Here is a 19,988-nt window from a genome sequence, read left to right as displayed (position 1 = left end):
GAGTTTTACTTTCAGAAGTTTTCGTATCCGACTAAAGTCCATTGAAAATGCCATTTTGTGCCCAGATTTCAGCGGGTATACACGTCCGACTCTTACTTTGAAAAGGGTCTCGGAGCTCGAAAGAAGAGAAAGGGAGGGGGGGGGGGGGGGTCATTTCCTGGGAGTTATTTACTTTGAGACAGATGATTACTTTTTTTCGGTGGGAGGAGGGTGGACTGTAACATCGAATCAGTTACAGGTCGATGTAGCTGGAGCGCAGTAGTGAAGGCAGTCGTGGATGCGGACAGAGGGTGGCACATATGCTCTCACAGAGCAGGACCTCTGAGGATTATAACCGCTGCAAAGGACCCTTTATGCTGCGGCATTTGGAGTGACCAATTCATTGTGGATATACTTACACGAAAGGAATATAAAGCAGGGATTAGTATAAGGTAATTAAGGGGTCGATTGAAACTATTTTTCTTAGTCTTTTGAAAAGTTGTCTCGTTTTGATATAATTAAAGAGTGGGAAATCTACAGTAGATTACTGTTCTGTAAGATTAGATGGAGTTTAATTGTCTTCCTAATTAGTTTAGCCAGTTAATGCACTATATCATTTCGTATCATATTAATAGAAAAGTTGATCTAAAAGTTGCATTCACTTAATATGGATCGCAGGGAGCCCTTCGACCCTGCAATTTGTATGCAGGCTTTGCATTAAACAATCCAAAAGGATTTTGGGGTTTGATTTCCTCTCCCCCTTGCACCATATGGTCTCACCCCTGGACGCCAAGCGGAGAGATCATGCTGACTCTGCTGGATAAAAGCGCTCGGTTTTAGGCTCACAGCTGGAGGTGTCAATTCGAAGACTGAAGGCTCCATTGTGGGATGCTGCTTGGCATTTAATGAGAAACACATTGGAAATTGTACATCACATTGTTTTGTAGTCTGTCCCAGGAATGTGAGGAATTAAAATGGAAAATCTGTGCTGGTTGCACTTCAATAAGGCTGACTGGAGATTTCGAGCGGAGGCTGAACTGATCCAAGAGGAGAAAAAGAAGAAAGGAAGAACTTTTAGGGCCATGTCACCAACGGGTTTAACAGAGGAATACCGCTTGTGGTCAGAATTTCAAGAGTGAATTCTCACAAGAATTTAAAACATTTTAACTGTATTCGACAGTTTCTTAATTTTTTATGGAAAATTATGGTACATAACCGACCCGGTGAAAGTTGAGATAAGCCAATATCAGCTGTTGCTCAACTGTGTCCAAACCCAGCGGAGGATGCGTTTGCTCTGTGGCGCATTTGTCGAGTCTCCTGCTGGGAGAGCAGAGGAAATAAAAGTGGATCGGGACGTGCACGAAGTCTTACTGCCACTTTAGGCTCAGTCAGATTTACGCTCAGTGGCTACAGAATTCTTGCCAAGCCAATGCAATTGAAAAATCCTCTCTCGAAATTGTTTGAGACAACGCGAGTGTACAAACATGCCAAACGGATTAGGCATTTTGTCAACTGATTCCCACGCGAATATGTACTTTTGTGCACACTGGGTGCGCTAATTATAGAGCTAAACAAACCCAGGTTACCCATGGATAATTTAGTTCTTTTCGACTGAGCCAGAGCGGGCAGCCACAGGAAACAGCAAAGGGACCAGCAGCTGTATTGTCTGGGACCAGGGAAGTTATGCAGAAAATGGAATCTAGACCTCCCCGTCACATGCAAAACCTATTTTGAGATATAAAAAGAAAGAAAAATACTTAAAGTTAATTGAAGGGGAGCTTAATCTTTAGCAGAGTTTTCTTTGAGTGGGCCACTCAAATTATGTTCCCCCTGATTTACAAAAAAAAAAAAAAATCCCTGATCGCCCATCAGCTTCAAAGAATATGGGGATCATAGTTGCAGAGGTACCTGAAAAAGGCAGACATAACACGATCTTTGTAAAGAATTGTTCGGAATAATGGGCTAAATTTGAGAAGGTATCAGACCTGATTATCCAGTTGATAACAGTGTTTTTATAGGTACATTTAGAATTGTAACAAAAAGGGGAGAAACAGAACAATGTGCAACCAATTTGTGCTTACATTCCATGCAAAAACTAAAATGTGCATTTATAAAACGAAAAGATAAGCTTTAGGAGAGCGAGTAAGCAAGGGGGGGGGGGGGGGGGGGGGGGGATTAGCTTCGATGCACTTATAAGGCGGACTGTGTCGCCCTCTATCGATTGGGAGCAGCCACCACTGGCTCTTTTTACCCTCAAAAATGATATGAATTGCATGACAACTTTTTAATGACTAAATTGCAAAAATATGGCTTGTGTAGCAAATGTGATACATATTAAATATCATATATAATCAGATTAAAATTCGATATATTTTTATATATTTTGTCTAACAAACACTCCGTTATCAAAAAATTAAAGATTTCTGGCAGTTATTTCATGGTTCAGGTTAAAGGGTTAACGGCAGAATTGCGAGTCACAATTTGCGAATAGTAATTCTCCTCTTAATAAAATAATGGATGCATATCTGCAATAAATTTCACATGTGTACAGTTTCAGCACTAAAGCAATGTGTGGCACCAGAAATGTGCACGCATCATAGCAAGCGCATGCTCGATATAATTACTTAAAGTTGGGCTTAAAGGAAGTAGAAGTCAAAATTCAAAAGTGAAAACTCCACTGATCCATTTTTTTAAAACATTAATGCTTTCAAATGGGATAAATCGTGTAAGATCGGATAAAGTGTCCTCGTCTTTAGTAAATAACCGTTTGTCTTTACAGGTCAAAGCATCCATAGTCATGGATTGGCTGAAGACGTTTGTCCTCTTTGGGGGCAGTTTGGTGGTTTTGGTTACAGGTAAGTAAAACAGTCTGCAGGTAAATCCTTTTGATAGTTTCCCAGCTGTTTCTCTGATGTTTACCAAACTGTCTCTTAGTTACCTCTGGACTGCCTCCACCAACCATCTTGTCTGACCAGGAGGCGTTTGTCCTACAGCGCAATTCCATCTTCAATATAAGCTGCACCGGTAAAAGAAACGTGGTTTGGGAGGAACCGCTGCCGAAAAATGCCCTGGTTTATCCGGGGTATTACACTTCAACACTCTTCATAGACAACGCAACTGTAGAAAACACAGGTTATTACACGTGCAAATATGAAGACCCGGATGAAGAACTGGAAGATGCTGAAGCAGAAATTTATGTTTTTGTCCCAGGTGAATATATTGGTCATATGTTATGCTATACCATATAACTTTTGCTCGGGCGGCTTACAGCACTAGAGTGAATTTGTGGGGGGTGTCGGTTTTTCGCGTTTAGCGGTCGCCCACATGCCATAGGCTGATGAAGCAAATTATAAAAATCTTCTTTTTTTAAACCTAGATCCACACGTTCCATTTGTCCCCGAGTTACCCAGAGACCTGGTTGTCTCCATGGACAATATGGACAATTATGGATTCAACATCCCATGTCGTGTGTCTCACTGGGACTCCTATGTCATCCTGAGAAAAGTCCCCAGTGGAGAGGCTATGCATGCCTTATACAACAACAAAGAAGGCTTCTTCTCAAACAACCTATCTCCTGGGCAGTACCAGTGTGAAACCAATGTGAATGACCAGATATTCCGAAGTTCTATTTACACTGTAATATCTAATGGTAAGTCAAGACAAGTGTAGTTGTAGTATGATATACTCTCTTTTTACTAAAAAAGAAATAGGAGCTATAGACATGGTAATGGCAGGATAAAGATAAAAAAAAAAAAGAATAACTGAACAGCTGGAAACACTCCTGTTTATGAAGAGAAGGCTACAGGGTGATCTCACTGCATGACATTATGTCATTATTACAGAAGTGGGATGACTTCACATGCATGTTTGCACTCTCTGTGTGTTTGTGTGTGTGTGTTGGTGTATAACCACCACTCTGCGATAAATCAAGTCACAGTAATCAGGCTGCCACACGTGATGTGAGAGATTGTGTTGCTGATAAATGCTCTCCGCTGGTCCCTCTTTAGACCCTATGGAGATAATAGCCAGTGAAGAGACGTTGCGAGCAGGGCAGCCTTTTAACATCACATGCATCGTTCCTTCTGGCCTGGACTTTCAACAGCAGTGGCTCCATCCTAAAAAACAGGCAAGATGCAGTCATTTCCCTCTGTGTTTTCCCATTTTAATTAAATTTAGTCTCCTATACAGCTTCAGCCACTCATCCACTTCATCTTGCAGTGTGTCCTTCTACCCAATGTCATTTCCAAGCCAGCAGTACTGAGCCTTAAATAAGAAAATAATGGTTTTGGACCCAAAGCTAGCAGTGGCAAGTGGAATATAGCTCAGAGGACAGCCTTTAGTGGTTACAAATTATGTGTTAGGAAAGCAGCAACTGAAGGTTGAGTCTTTATTGTGAGGATGTAAGCCAAACACAGCACTTTTGCATAGAGTTAACTGCCACAGCTATCTTGAGGGAAAGAAGCAGTTTAAAAGAAGGGCAAGAGAAACCATAGTAAATCTTTGACCCCACTGACTTTGAAACATGTCGGACAGATGTTATCTGCTCCTGTAAACCAGCTAAACATTTAATGCTTTTAATGCGTGTTACGTTGAAGGGTCAGAGCAAGTTGCATTTGTAACTTAAGTTTGTTTATATTCAGATAGTTAATCTATGTGCACATTTTGCATGGGATTCCTTTAAGCCCTTTTCCAGAGATGGTCAGGAACACAGGACTTATGACTCCTGGTTTTGGTCTCAGCTGCAATTACAGGCTCTTTAAAAGCCTCTGTGATCCTAATTTATCTCCTGTGGCCTAGCAAGTGTTTTAACCATTAGCCTTCAGCACCATGACATACAGATTCTGATATACAGATGTTGTATCTGCAAAAGGGAAAACTCTGTGAATTACAACATTCAGATATCATATTGCTAATTTTTTTTTCTCTGGTGATCTCACACTGTTCTTTTGTGTCTATAGGCTAAGGATGCAGTTTTGATGAAGGAAACTTTTCCTGAGCGGGTCGTCTACATCCTCAGTATCCCACGAGCCGCCTCAGAGGACAGTGGCACCTATGAGTGCTCTGTTACAGACAAACGCGGTGAGGTCAGAGTCAAAAAGGTGGCTGTGACGGTCTTTGGTGAGTCATCCCCAAGAAACCTTTCCTAGATACCACCAATGAGTTTCCAGCAGAGCTGTAATAATGTGAATAACTGCGTAAACGGCCGACTTAAAATCAGTTATATCATATATATTTAACATTCTCATCATCATTCAGGTCAAATTAGTATTTTCCCATATGTACACAAAATGCTTTCAGCAGTGTGTGGAAGTCATTTTCTGCTATCCAACCATAAAACATCACCGCTGCTTTCAGCATCAGCTACTGTGTTTTATAGGATGGGTTCAACAGATGTGTGTCAGGTCTTCATTTCACCTTCAGCCTCCCTGTCAATGTGCCTTCTTCCCAGTCCTTGACTTGCACCACTGTTAACTTTCCTCACTCACTTTAACCCATTTTAACCTGCAGTCTTCTGCTTTTTCCTTTTGCAGAGGAGAATTCTTTTGTGGCCATGGACCACAGTGGGATTTTATCCACAGAATTTGTCCACAGTTTTGAGGAGACAGAGTTTACTATCATTATTGACGCATACCCAGCCCCCAAAGTGATATGGATGAAAGATGACAAAGACTTACAAGTGAACTACTACCTCTTTACTACGACTAGCCACCAGGGAGGAAATCGGTGAGGAAAAATATTCTTTGTTATTAGATTTCTATGCAGGAAAATTCAACATTGACAGCAGTTATTTAGTTTGAAGGTCTTATGGTGGTTGTCCAGCATAACATCTCCCACAAGTAGCGGCAAAACTAGTAACATTAAAAAAAAAAAAAGACATGTATGACAATGAGATGTAAATGTGATTTTAGCATTATCCTTATTTAGCATATCATTTTCTTACCCAGGTATCTGAGCATTTTGAAATTCAGACATCCTCTGGAAAAAGACAATGGAAATTATACCATAATTGCTCAAAGTGGCTCTCACACTGCTCAGTTCTCCTTTAACCTGCACGTGAAAGGTAAGAAAGACAGACTGACAGACCATAGAGTATTTAGGACCTATAGAAGATTTATGACCCACTGTATTTGTCTTCTTTCAGCTCCCACTGCAGGAATGATCCCATCATCTTCAGTCCCTGTGCTGCTGCCAGAGCTGGACGAGATGGTAGTTACTCTCCACACCCCTTTCACCTTGACCTGTCATGGACAGGAAAAACTGGGCTGGGAGACGCCAATCAGTTTATCGGAGCAAACGCAGGAGGACTCCAACGGCTTGTTTTTCAGCACCATCACAGTGGATAGTGCCACCGCAAGCCACACTGGCTACTACACGTGCTTTTATAGTAGAACTATCACTGAGGATACAGCAGAATTTAGCAGAATCTACATTTATGTTCCAGGTATGGAGTAAACTGAGCTTGTGTGTTTTGTGTGTTTGATTTTATTTTCTGGTGTGATAATCTTGTTTTATTCCTACACAGACCCCGATGTCCCCTTTCTGGAATCACTGATACCTTTTGGCAACCACGTCCTGTCTGGATACGATGAGATGGAGATCCAGTGTCGAGTGTCTGATCCAAATGCTAACGTGACTCTGATTAACAGTGACACCCAGCAGCCTGTGCCTAGTATTTATGACAGCAAGAGGGGCGCTTTGGGGATATTCATTGCTGGAACCTATGTCTGCAAGGCCGTCATAAATGGACACGAATTCTACAGCGAGGAATATATTGTCCATGGTTGGACAGGTGTGTTTTCTTGTGTTCGTGAATATGTAAGACAAAGACACAAGTTTAGCATCCTACATGTTAATTCTAAGATCAAGATTTACCTCTATACCATCATTTTAACTCGATAAAATGTTGTATCACAGATGAGCTGGATGTTGAGTTGACAGCAAAAAAGACTGCTCTGCTGGTGGGCGACACAATAACTGTCACCTGTCTGGCTCGGGGATCTGAGATTCTGGAAGATCACTGGAAGTATCCCGGCAAACTGGTGAATGCACACGTCATTTTGACTCCATCTGTATTTAATGTTGTTTTAAAATTGTTTGTAACTGAGCATCTCTGATGTTCCCTTTTTGTTTGGCAGGCAAATCGTGGTACAAAAACAGTGCGAGAAAATAAGAGAACTCAGGAGATCTTTTATACCCTGACCATCCCACAAGCTTCAACCAAAGACAGCGGCATCTACTCTTGCTCCATCACTGACATACTGAGTAACAGGGGCCAGACGAAACAACTAGCTATTCAAGTTTATGGTATAAAACCTTCCTTATCCAGAGTGAATATCATGTATACTATTTCTGAAGTCTTTCTTTTTACAATGATATATTAGTGATTCTCTTTTGGACTCTCTTCATGTCTCACAGCAAGTGATATCTTGTCCATCAAGCCGGAGTTCAGAGAATACGAATCTGCAGCGCTGGATAAAGTCTGTGAGTTCAGGGCTGTTGTCAACTCCTTCCCAAGTGTTCATGTCAGCTGGTTTAAAGATGGCTACCCACTCAGCTATGTGACTGCAGAGATCTCCACCAGCCTTCGGCAGATCAATGAAACCAGGTGAAAAGCCACTAATGGCAGCAGAGCTAATGACAACCTCAAAGTAAAATTCTCATGCATTAGCTAGTTTACCTTTTAATTAGTTAGAGTTGATGCGACTGTGAGCTGTCACTACTGGGTGCTTATTGGAACTTCTGGTTGTGTTGTTCTTTACAGCTACAGGAGTGTTCTCACCCTGATCCGAGCCAAGGAGGAGGACAGCGGGAACTACACCATGCGGGTGGATAACGGAAACCAAAGTCGTGATATCAGTTTAATCCTTGAAATCAAAGGTCAGAGAAATCAATTCCCTATGATTACTGCTCTGACAACCTTTTAGCCTCAGTTAAAGTCTGTTTTTTTTTTCTCATGCTTACACTGACTGTGTTACAGTGCCTGCAGTCATTGTTGATCTGATGGACGTTCACCATGGCTCACCTCAAGGCCAGTCTGTGGTTTGCATTACCAGAGGGCAGCCGACACCCACGGTGGAGTGGTTTGTCTGCAAGAATATCAAACAGTATGTGCAGTCTTCTTTGAGAAAACATTCATTTGTTCCTGGACCTCTCTATATACACACATGCTCTACATAGTCTTTTTACTGCTGTTACCATCCAGTTGCGCTAATGATTCGTCTTCGTGGGTGCCCATCCCTGCCAACTCCACTGAGATCACATTGGACTCACACATTGATGAAGACAATAACCTGGAGAGCCAGGTCATGTTTGGTCATCTGGAAAGCACAATGGCAGTGCGCTGCCTGGCCAGGAACGAAATGGCTGTTGTCAGCAGGGAGGTCAAACTGGTGTCCAATGGTGAGAGCACACAAATATATTTCACTGCATCCTCTTCAATAACCTCCTTTTTTTAACCTAGCTTTGAAATGATGTTGTTTTTTCCACCTTTTATCCTCCAAATTTCCTTTAATTTTTGATGCTCAGGGTGTGATGTGCTCTGTAAAGACTGTTTAGGGCTAGCTTAGCTCTGCCAGTGTTGTAGCAGCTGTCAGCTGATGACATTTTAGTCGCACAACTGATGGTGAGTCATCAGGAAGGGGCTCTTCTTCTGACAGCTAATTTTGGGACTCCAGGAATCACTAGGCCATTTGGTCCTTTCAAATGAGCTTTACAATTTCACCCCCATCTCCCTACAACAGCTCCTCATCTCCACCCCATCCCCCCCACTTCTGTGTTGTTTTCTCAACATGACTTTTTGGCTTAACTCTCTGCGCACCCTGTGGTTTTCATATTTCTTATGCAATAAATAAAGCAAATTTCACTGCAAGAATTTCAGTAGACATGCTGCATCCACGTGATTAATGCGTGATCCATTTAACATGTGTGACTGCTGGATTTCCTCTTGAACAGGCCCTCACCCTGAGCTGACTGTAGCTGCTGCTGTGCTGGTGCTCCTGGTCATTGTCATCATCTCACTCATTGTCTTGGTTGTTATCTGGAAACAGGTATTGTTGTGATCATTTTTGCATTTTATCCCCACTTCTCACCTGCTCACCAGTTCATCCATTTCTCTTTTTTCAGCATACATAATGAACTGCAGATTTTACTCTGAGCTTTCAACTGGACACTGTTAGTCTTTTCACCTGCAAGATATTTCAATATTGCATAATCAGCTCCTGAACTTAAAATTTCCTTTCGAGACAATAAAGGAAATTTAATTAGTGGGTGGATCTGCAAAACAAAGACCCCAATACTGTTAGAACAAAAGTAAATTTGCAAATGTTAATTAACCATCTTTTATGCGTTCTTTGTCTCTCAGAAACCACGATATGAAATCCGCTGGAGGGTCATAGAATCTGTGAGCCCAGACGGTCATGAGTACATCTATGTGGATCCCATGCAGCTTCCCTATGACTCCAGATGGGAGTTTCCCCGTGACAGACTTGTGCTTGGTGAGCTGACAGTCATTTTTTATATGCTAACTCTATAGAGGCTCTGTGGCCTCCCTGCTGGGATGTTCCAGCCAGGATGGCTCACTCTTTCTTTGAAGTTAGGGTGCGATAAACTAATCCAGCTTGAGGTTTTTCTGCCTGGGATTTGCTTTGAGTCAGTGATCAAGGGGACAGTCAATCACTGGAAAGAGTCACAGATGAGAGAGCAGAAGCATGCAAAGTGTATGGATGTGTTTGTATGCCTGAGCAGTTTCTTTTGTTTTTATTACAAGGAAACTGATCCCCTGTTGTTGCGTCTTTCACAGGTCGTATCTTGGGCTCTGGAGCCTTTGGGAAGGTGGTAGAGGGCACCGCCTATGGGCTCAGCCGCTCCCAACCTGTCATGAAGGTGGCAGTGAAAATGCTGAAACGTGAGTTTAACAGTTGCCATGTCATAACTGACTGAATTCAGTGGTAAATAAAATAAGCCTTGAAAAAATTCTAACAATGAATTCAGTCAGTGGTACAGGCCTGTCTATATACATTACATATATTACTGGGAAAACAGCTGACAGCTCATTTTATTTGTTGAAGGAACTCAAGGGGGTGGTAAAGTGAAAGCTGTAAAGACACTATAGTGAAGACAGGACACTACAGTGAAAGATTTTTGTCTTTAGTCCCATATCTTATGATAAAAGTCTTTAGATATGGGACTGAGTGGCTTGTTGTTGGTTTGACTGAGTGTGTGATAGTCATGCTTGCTGTACCTTCTTTCAGCCACAGCACGCTCCAGTGAGAAACAGGCCCTGATGTCTGAACTCAAGATCATGACTCATCTTGGACCCCATCTCAACATTGTTAACCTCCTGGGAGCATGCACCAAGTCAGGTAAATAACCCACACAAACCAAGGACATAAAGACACACACACACACACACACACACACACACACACACACACACACACACACACACACACACACACACACACACACACACACACACACACACACACACACTCACTTTCATAAGCAAACATGTAAGGTAGTATAATGACTGTTTATCATAACCACTGTTGCCTCTCCTATGTAATTTAGTCACCACTTTACAAAGACACACAAACAATAACACCCACATTTGTATGCACGCACTCACACAAACACTCTTTCAGATTTGGGAACTGCAGACATTTACAATTGTAACAGCCCAAAAAGATTGACAGCCTTCCTCAGCTCTTGCTGGGTGTGGTATTTTAATAGGCTTTTTATGGGAAAGTGGAGGCTTGCCCTCTTGACTGTGCTTTTAGGCTTTTATGAGCCTCTGATAAGATTAGCCTGCAGACTGACGCCAATGCACGACTTCATCTTCTGTGTTGTTCCCAGGCCCTATCTACATTATCACTGAGTACTGCTTCTATGGGGACCTGGTTAACTATCTGCACAAGAACAGGGAGAACTTCCTCAGTCTGAACCCCGAGAAGAACAAGAAGGAGCTGGATATCTTTGGAATCAACCCTGCAGATGAAAGCAGCAGGAGGTACAACATATAGAAGATATTTCTCACATCTGCACATATATCACAAATAATGTATTTTCATTTGTGGAATGATATTTTTTTTTCCATGCAGACAGTTATCAAAAGGTACTTTGCAAAAAGACCAAACATCCTCAAGTCTTTACAAGCCCAAGCAACCGTTTACAACACATGCACTCACATTGTCCATCTACCCCCAATCAGTAACTCTATCACCAGTTTCTCCATGGTTGAGGAGGTTGTCTGGCATCTTTGCCTAATCAGATCACAGTCTGAAGTGGTCTCCGCTTTCAATTTAATTGCGTTACTATGGAGGTACCTGTTAATTGTGTCCACCCAAATCCTCATGGTAAAATAGCAGCCCTCTCTTGCTCTCTTTTGAGGCTCATCTGTGTTGATGGATGACTCAGTGACCACACCTCAAAATGACCATAACACAATTTAATCCTGGCTACTATGTTATCCTCAACCACATCTTCCTCTAACCTCAGCCTAGGGGAGTGAGAGGATTTAAGGACACACACACATATAAACTGACATGCATGCACATAATTTGTAGAATGTATTTTTGCTATAGGTTGCCATCACTAAAAACGTTCCTTTCTTGTCTTTGCTCCCAGTTATGTGATCCTGTCATTTGAAAGCAAAGGGGACTACATGGATATGAAGCAGGCTGACAGCACTCAGTATGTGCCCATGTTGGAGATGAGCAATGCCTCCAAGTACTCAGACATCCAGCGGTCTAACTATGACCATCCACCCTCGCAGAAAGACTCGAGTGGTACGCACCGTCTTCCTGTCCTGCTTCTTGCTCTGCCCTCAGAGTTATTGATGTGGACTTGTTTGGCCTTGGTGCTATGTTTGAGTCAGTGTTTTAGCCAGGGGGTACACCCTGTCAGAATTTTAGGACTGGTAAAACCCTGCAATTACATGGAGAGGATAATTGCAGCACATGCATAATAATGCCTCATTTCTCCCTGCCATTAGTAAAAGCCAGGTTTGCGCAGGCAGTGCTATATTTGCAATACACGTTGAACATATACTCGCATAACGCTTCAGGGTGTGTTTGCGTGTGTTTTCTAAACCAGAAGGTGAAATGGAAATCATGCTGTCAGACGACGTAAATGAAGGCCTCACCACCACTGACCTGCTCAGCTTTACCTACCAGGTGGCCAAAGGCATGGAGTTTCTTGCCTCCAAAAATGTAAGTTTAAAAGAATTTTTTTTCACGCACAGATCTACAACCTTGCATTCCCCTGCTTCCCTCTGCACTAATCGCAGATTATAGGTTTTGTGCTTTGACCTATATGAAGACAGCCATACTGGCCAAAGGGGCGAACTAAGGAAATCAGTGGTTGTGTGATAAGCAGTCCCGTGAAGGCTGCTGAGCCCACTCCAGAGAGCGGCCAGGAACCGAATATAGTAGCAGCACAGCCAGAGCTAGAATTACCAGACAGGGACGCACTGCAGCCAGAAGTTTTTCATTCAGCTTCATAGTTATTATCCCTAAATATCCAGTGGTCACAGACATCCCTCCAACTGGCATGTATACACAAAGAGTATGCTTTATAAAGCATTATGAAACTGCATTAAAAATGTGCTTGAGAGAGTAGCTATGGGAGCAGAGTGTACTGGTTTGAGCTCGAAGAGAATATGAGTTTAAGAGAGAACTGAGAACAGCTATGTCGTTCAATGAAGTGCTAATCAAGTTTCCTTACTTTCTTACAACAGTGTGTACATCGAGACCTTGCAGCCAGGAATGTCCTTCTCTCTCAGGGCAAGATAGTGAAGATCTGTGACTTTGGACTGGCTAGAGATATCATGCATGACAACAACTATGTATCCAAAGGGAGCGTAAGTGTTTCTTCTCCGGACAAATTATACTGTAGTTTAAAAAATAACAGATTCAACAATAGCTGAAGATTTTGTTTCTGCCGTAAAACAGACTTTTCTCCCGGTGAAGTGGATGGCACCAGAGAGTATTTTTGATAACTTGTACACCACTCTGAGCGACGTGTGGTCTTACGGCATCCTCCTCTGGGAGATATTCTCCCTAGGTGAGTCCCAGCAAACCTCTGTTAAAGAAAAGAAAATCCAAATATTGGTTGAGAAACTCACGTGAAAATGTCTCTGTGCAAAGGTGGCACCCCGTACCCAGGGATGGTGGTGGACTCGAGTTTCTACAACAAGATCAAGAGTGGATACAGGATGTCAAAACCAGAGCATGCACCTCATGATGTGTATGTAGGGGTTCACGTAATGGTTATACAGTTGCTTTGTTGGGGTGTTCATTTCTGTGCTGTGATATACACCAGCGGTCCCCAACCTTTTTTGCGCCACGGACCGGTTTATGCCCGACAATATTTTCATGGACCGGCCTTTAAGGTGTCGCGGATAAATACAACAAAATAAAACTAGTACCGGTACCGAAAAAAAGAAGATTTATTCATAACACACGTGAAAAGACCAAGGAAAACCGAGTAAACGATAACAAAATAACGCTGAAAACCAATAAAAACCCTGAAAACTATACATTTCACACCTGAGCCTCAACTCTCACAGCCCGGTACCAAACGACTCACGGACCGGTGCCGGTCCGAGGCCCGGGGGTTGGGGACCGCTCATATACGGCATCTCGAATCTGTCAAGATAAACTTACAAAGTGCAAGACAGCTTGTATGTTCTCGACGATTGCATCAGATCACATGTTTGTTGCTTTTTCAGGTATGAGATGATGATGAAGTGCTGGAACAGTGAGCCAGAGAAGAGGCCATCTTTCCTGGGTCTGAGTGAAACAGTAGCTTCGTTGTTACCCTCCAGCTACAAGAGGGTGAGTCTCCTTGTGACCTCTTACAGCCTCAGAGCTCTGTGGAAACTTAACACCTGCTTTCAAGATTTACCTCTGCTCATTCTTGACCTCATGGTTGGACGTGTGCATTCTGTTACCTTTTTATTTTTTTCATTTTCTAGCTGTGTATTGGCTTTTTAGGTATCATTTACCAAGCATGTGTTTAAAATGCAAGCTGTGTATTTAAAGCCCTTTCCACTCTCTCTGCATTTGGATATTTTTTTCAAGCTCTCTCGCTTTTTCTTAAAAAAACAAAAAAACCACACACACACATGGAAGCACACAAACCTACAAGTGATTAGAGTTCAAATGCAGCAGCTGGATGTCAGAGCAGCTGGCCTAATGACACAGCCCCAGTTCTTGCCTCCACCACCCAGTCTTAATGACCCCACTACACATGGCATATCAAACCGGCCACACCTCTGCCTTCCCCACAGTGTAAATGGCTGGTGGCAGAACACGAACCAGCTCCTGTTTTAGCACCTCACGCTAGCATGAGATATGTAATTTTCAGTTTAGATCGCACCATCCAGCTGGCAAATGAGCTAGTGATTACACACAACATACCGCACTTCTCCAGTCCTGTGGCTCCATAGTTCTATGGTTATTCTGTGAATTGAATCATCATTGCTTTTGTGCAACAGGAAAAAGTTATATCTTTTGTTTCCACCCTGTATTGGTATCTAGTTCTAATGGGCCCATGTTGTTTTTGATTCAGCAATACCAAAGAGTAAACCACGAGTTCCTGAAGAGCGACCACCCTGCGGTTACTCGGGTATGCATGGAAAATGAGGACTACATTGGGATTGCCTACAAAAACCAGGGGAAGCTGAAGGACAGAGAAAGTGGCTTTGATGAACAGCGGTTGAGCTCTGACAGTGGCTACATCATTCCCCTTCCTGACCTGGACCCTATATCTGATGAAGAATATGGAAAGAGGAACAGACACAGGTAAAAGTCAGTGACTTTTGCTACAGTTCACAGTGTTACGCTTTAGATGCGATTAACTTGTGTGTTATTTATGCCCCCTGTAGCTCTCAAACATCTGAAGAGAGCGCCATTGAGACAGGCTCCAGCAGTTCCACCTTTGCTAAGCGTGAGGGTGAGACTCTGGAGGACATCACGCTGCTGGATGAGATGTGTCTAGACTGTAGTGACCTGGTGGAAGACAGCTTTCTGTGACAACTGCTCAGCCTATAAAGCATTGGCAGAAAAGACAAGGGGTGTGAGGATATGGGAATCTAGAGAAAGACCTGTAAATGAACCAAAGACTGTTCTGTCAACCCTCTAGCCCCGCCATCCCTCCTATCAGTCACCCCATCAGAGAGAGAGGACAGAACAAAACCACTTCAGTATCTGGATGACTCTGTGGTGACATCGCTACCCCTCGGACATTGCCCCCCCGTCCCCGTGGGCTGGAGATGAGAGTGAGCAGAAAGTTACCTTAAAGAACTCAGAAGACTCAGAGCCTGTGTGTTGGAGACATCTAGATAAAAAGATCTAATTTGTCTTTGTACTTTGCAGAGCTTTATTCTATCGGGCATTCTTTTAACAGCAATATAAGCAACAAGGGACAAATTAAACATGTTAGTCAGAACTTTGATTGAACACCGCGGGACGTCATTCATATGGTATCTATAAAACCACTATAGTGCACTATTTAAACTATATGATTCCAACACTAGCAACAACTTTGGCAGGTAAACACACTCCATACTCACCTGCTGCAAGAGAAGCACCTGATGCTGGTACAATCAGTAGCAATACTTGGATTTTAAAGCACAAAATTTGGACTATGTGCATTTTTTTTGTATATAACCATTTAATGTATTCAGTGGTTAAGTACATACAGTAATTCAAATTTATTTTTTTACTTTATCAATATATAAACATGTTTAGTTTGTGAATACCAAGTAGATTTTTACCACAGCGGTTTGTATGGTTCGGAGAAATGAGCTTCTGAGTTGCTTCTTGGCGCTGCGCTTTTTGCAGAAATACAAATTCAAACATTTGTTCTCAGATAAAGTCCCCAGTCATATCTGTCATATAGGCTTTGTCTAACGAAGTGTGATTGTAATGTAAATAGCTTCAGAGTTGTTATATAAGAAAGAATTATTGGGATAGCACTCAAATATTTTATAAACACATATTCAACTTGTCCACCCTTATTCACCCGATTGAAGACAATAATTTTGTGAAATCCATTACAAAAAAGGAGATAATTCTCCTTTCTTCAGTCAGAGAAACATTAAAACATCACAGTAGACAGTCAAAAATATTAGTTTTCTCATGCAAATATGGGAATCATAAAATAATAGAGATCAAAAGGCATTTGTATCAGTAAATATGGCAGCATGGCCAATAAAAAGTATATAGTGCTTTACCAGAAGGTTACATCCTCTAACCTCATATTTTATCTGTTGTCCTGATGTCTATTAGCAGGTTCTAGTTATAAGAAGACAGTAGATAAACTACAGATTCATTTTTATATGATGTCATACATCAATTATCTGTAGACTCTTTATAACCCTCTGTATCTTCCTGCTGCTGAACCAGCTGTGCCACTGCCTCCTTCTCTTTTACTGTGACATAAACTACGTACGGTTGTTGCACTTTCCTGTCTTTTTGTCTTACCGTTGTCGTTTGATGTTGCTGACAAATTAGCTCTCGTCTAGTTTTGGTCTTAGATGCTTATGGCAGGCTGTATGGATGTGAATGTTTGTGGTGCGGTTGAGTGATGTGTTGTCATCAGTACCCTACCTGTAAGTAAAGGTAATCACACCCAGTATGATGATTCAATACTGTGCTTCATTATTTTACATCATGTACATTCAGATGATTTATATTTCAATAAATGATTTATAATGTAAAAAAAATCATGTTCTATTGCTCTTTGTGATTTTTAAGCATTGCACACCCAAACAAAAAATATATAGGAATAGAAAAATTTTTCTGAGGCATTTTTCATTACAGAATAAAGAAAAATAAAGTGATCAATTAAAAAATGTGCTTACAGAGATATAGCATGCCATGAAGATGCAGCGAAATAGATTCCCTACATCTGACTGTAATATTCTAATAAACCAATATAAATTGCAAAAGGAACAGAATTGCCTTTTGCCTAAATCAGTGTCATCATACGCACACAAACAAATATACACAAATAACCAACAATGGAAGAAATACTCTGATCCTCTCCTTGAAGTACTATACACAGATTTTACTGAGTAAAAGTATTAAAGTAGACATGAAAGACAATTTCTGCATAAAAAATGTCACTGTGTGGTCAGCAGTTTAATGTGAGACAAAGATATGTTATTTTTCATCTTTTGTTACAAAATCTCATTTTCAAAACGCATTTATTCAAAATGTAAATTCTAATTTATCTCAAGTGACCCCAACTGGTCATTGCTTTCATGCAAGCAACAGTGTGACAAAGAGGTGGAGACTTATTGTTACAACAGAACAAACTGTATTTATATACTGTAATACGATGTTAATCTAAATATAAAGTGGAACTTCAAATATCTATTAATGTGAAATAACTGGATGAAGACAAATTCTACAAAGTAGAATAAAATGAAAATATTCATGTCAAGCACAAGTATTCCAAAATTGTACTTTAGCATAGTGTTTCAGCAAATTACTTAGTTGTATCACTTCACATCACTCATATTTTATGTGCCAAAAAGAGGTTAATAAGATAACATAACCCCAAACATTGTCAATATACTGTGCAATCTAAGACACTGCCACAGGGGGGCAAAGATATCTCCTCATGAATCACCTTGTGAAATCGCCAACTAAACGTAAAAAGTATAAAGTATAAGGTCATACATGGTGCTGTTCTAGTTTATCATTGTCCGTGCTTTAGTGTCTGTTTGTGTGCTTCACTACTAAAAAAAAACAACAACAACAAAAAACCCCTTCAATTGCATTTGGAGACACTACAAGTAAGTATTAGCTGTCATTGACCGACCCTCCACAAGGGGGAGGTAGTATCAAGATAATGCTATATGCGTTCAGGAGGGCCTAAGGGGGATGGCAACATAATGCAGATCTGTCCTCTCTCCACCTCCTTACAATCAACCTTAGCTGTTGTGATGAGGATGTTGCTTGAGAAAGAGGCAGCTGTGCCGGCATCACTCCAAAGCCATGTGCACCTGTAGGCCATTAGAAATAGAGCCTTAAGCCTCCAGAGCTACAATCTAAAGCTGTTTTCTGCCATAAAGCAATAACTAACGCAATAAATTAATTTGTGGTGAATTGCCAGCTATTTGCCGTTTGGGAATGGATTTTTTTTTTTTAATCACTCTGGTTGTATTCTTTTATAACTTTACCACCATCTGCACTGCTATACACCGTTAACAGCAAAAGCAACTTTTCTGACTTATTTATTTGGGGCCTGTTTTCCCAGTTTTATTTTGAGTCTTCTGTTTGCTCAAGCTGTTGAACCCTGAAGGCGAACCTGTACTTGTACACAAAAGGGTCAATATCTGCTCAAACCCACAGCTGTGAAGGAGCTTATTCTGAAGAGTCTTGTTTTGATAAACCTCTAGTAAACATGCCCGCATGTAAAAATACTCCACATGCAGATTGTCTTATAACCAAAATGAACTAGCATTACGTTCAGTTTTTGTTTTGTTCTATTTGTAATTTTATTGCATTTACATTAGCACCAAAAAGCAAACCATTTGAAAAAACAAAATCTTTTCAGTGATGAAACTGAGAGAGTCAGTCAAAGGAAAACCTGTTTGTCTCTGTCAGCAGGCAGCTGCTTGCAAACAAAACAAGTATTTGTTACTAGCTTCTAAAAAGTTCAAGATAATATTCCTAAAGTTTTATTTTTATTTGCATTGGAAACTTTGTTCGAGTGGTGGAAAGATACTAGCCAACCCAACCCCCAACGATGATAACAAATGCTCCATTCAGACAACTTTGCCTGCCGTGAGACATGCAGACATGCATGCAAAGTGTTGTGGTGAACTTTGTGCAATAAAATAACAGAAGGAACTGCTGCATGTATGAATACATTTTATTTCATGAAATATATCTGATCAAATTTTGGTCCTTGTTTGCATTCCTGAATTCAAAAACCTGTTTCAGTTAAAAGGAAATCTGCTGGCCTTCCATTGTGCAACAGTGCTTATGTTTTCCCATACACCATTGCAGAACTGCACAGTGAAAACAAGACTAATTCAATCCCAAAAGGAGATTGTGCCTTTAGCTACGACATTATACAAAGAACATTTTTTCATTAAGGTCAGTAAATTCAAAAGATGGCAATCACCCAGTTAGCTGGGCCGTTTCATGTGTACTAAAACAACATGAAGGAAGATACGTTCAAATGTGAGTGGAGTTTTAGCATGCTAGTAAGAACTTGAGATTTCCGTACCTTGCTCTAATTTCCTGAATGGCTTAGTGTGCATAGTATCTAGTTTTGACTTGTGTTACACTGAACTGATTACACCAAATTGTAAATTCACAATGCACTCGAACAATTTCAGAGAGGAAAATTCACACAGTGGTTACTGGACGATTATTTCTATTATTTCAAAGCAGGTGATGTGAAATAGCATCTACCACTTACCAACACCATACGGACCAGAGAGCATATGTAACACTGCTTGACATAACCGATCTTGATCATTTGAAACAACCTTATATCTGCCTTATATTTATATTTGGAAATTGATCAACTATTTGAGATGTTTTGTGCCTAACAAGTTTACGGTTAATTGCACTTAACCTAAAACCACAACAGAAAGGGTAAAACAGTGGGTAAAAAACTGAGGAAACCTCATGCCCACAGCGTAAAGACTTCTTAAACACAGCGTAGCTCTAAAGCGTAAAGCAATGTAGCTTGCCATCACCAGTGTGTGACTGTGTGTGTGAATGCGTGAATGACTGAATGTAGTGTAAAGCGCTTTGGGGTCCTTAGGGATTAAGTAAAGCGCTATACAAATACAGGCCATTTACCATTTATCCTGCTTTATCATCTGTATTACTATATATGAGAAAATATTTTACACAGTAAGCAAAATGATGCATTAAAGACAAACTCAGGGGCTCATTGGGAAAATGTTTGGTGAGGCGATCAATCAACTGAGAACATTTTTTAAAGACGTTTATACAATCTCTCTTGGAACCACAGGA

General features: G+C 41.1%; 1 protein-coding gene across 2 annotated transcripts; it reads left to right on the top strand.

The window, feature by feature from the left end:
• The first annotated feature begins 199 nt into the window (after nt 1-199).
• Nucleotides 200-16,709, top strand: pdgfra (platelet-derived growth factor receptor, alpha polypeptide). 2 transcript variants are annotated; one of them, XM_085399187.1, is made up of 29 exons: nt 200-431; nt 2,759-2,834; nt 2,914-3,189; nt 3,356-3,628; nt 3,987-4,105; nt 4,938-5,097; nt 5,511-5,703; nt 5,925-6,040; nt 6,122-6,421; nt 6,503-6,769; nt 6,895-7,019; nt 7,116-7,284; nt 7,396-7,585; nt 7,742-7,857; nt 7,958-8,084; nt 8,183-8,379; nt 8,932-9,026; nt 9,341-9,473; nt 9,779-9,883; nt 10,230-10,340; nt 10,834-10,987; nt 11,605-11,765; nt 12,073-12,188; nt 12,716-12,838; nt 12,930-13,041; nt 13,125-13,224; nt 13,709-13,814; nt 14,551-14,783; nt 14,867-16,709. In XM_085399187.1, exons 2-29 carry the CDS (start codon nt 2,777-2,779, stop codon nt 15,012-15,014), a joined length of 4,383 nt encoding a protein of 1,460 aa, XP_085255313.1. In that variant the 5' UTR covers nt 200-431; nt 2,759-2,776; the 3' UTR covers nt 15,015-16,709. The 2 variants fall into 2 exon arrangements, with proteins under 2 accessions (XP_085255313.1, XP_085255314.1); XM_085399188.1 differs by lacking the exon at nt 200-431 and adding an exon at nt 479-1,099.
• Nucleotides 16,710-19,988: the final 3,279 nt, after the last annotated feature.

Source organism: Rhamphochromis longiceps, linkage group LG23 (genome assembly GCF_057381845.1).
Source record: "Rhamphochromis longiceps isolate RC_006_pf linkage group LG23, R_longiceps_female_GT1.1, whole genome shotgun sequence".
Taxonomy (NCBI): Eukaryota; Metazoa; Chordata; class Actinopteri; order Cichliformes; family Cichlidae; genus Rhamphochromis; species Rhamphochromis longiceps.
This window is presented reverse-complemented; position numbering and strand designations above follow the sequence as displayed.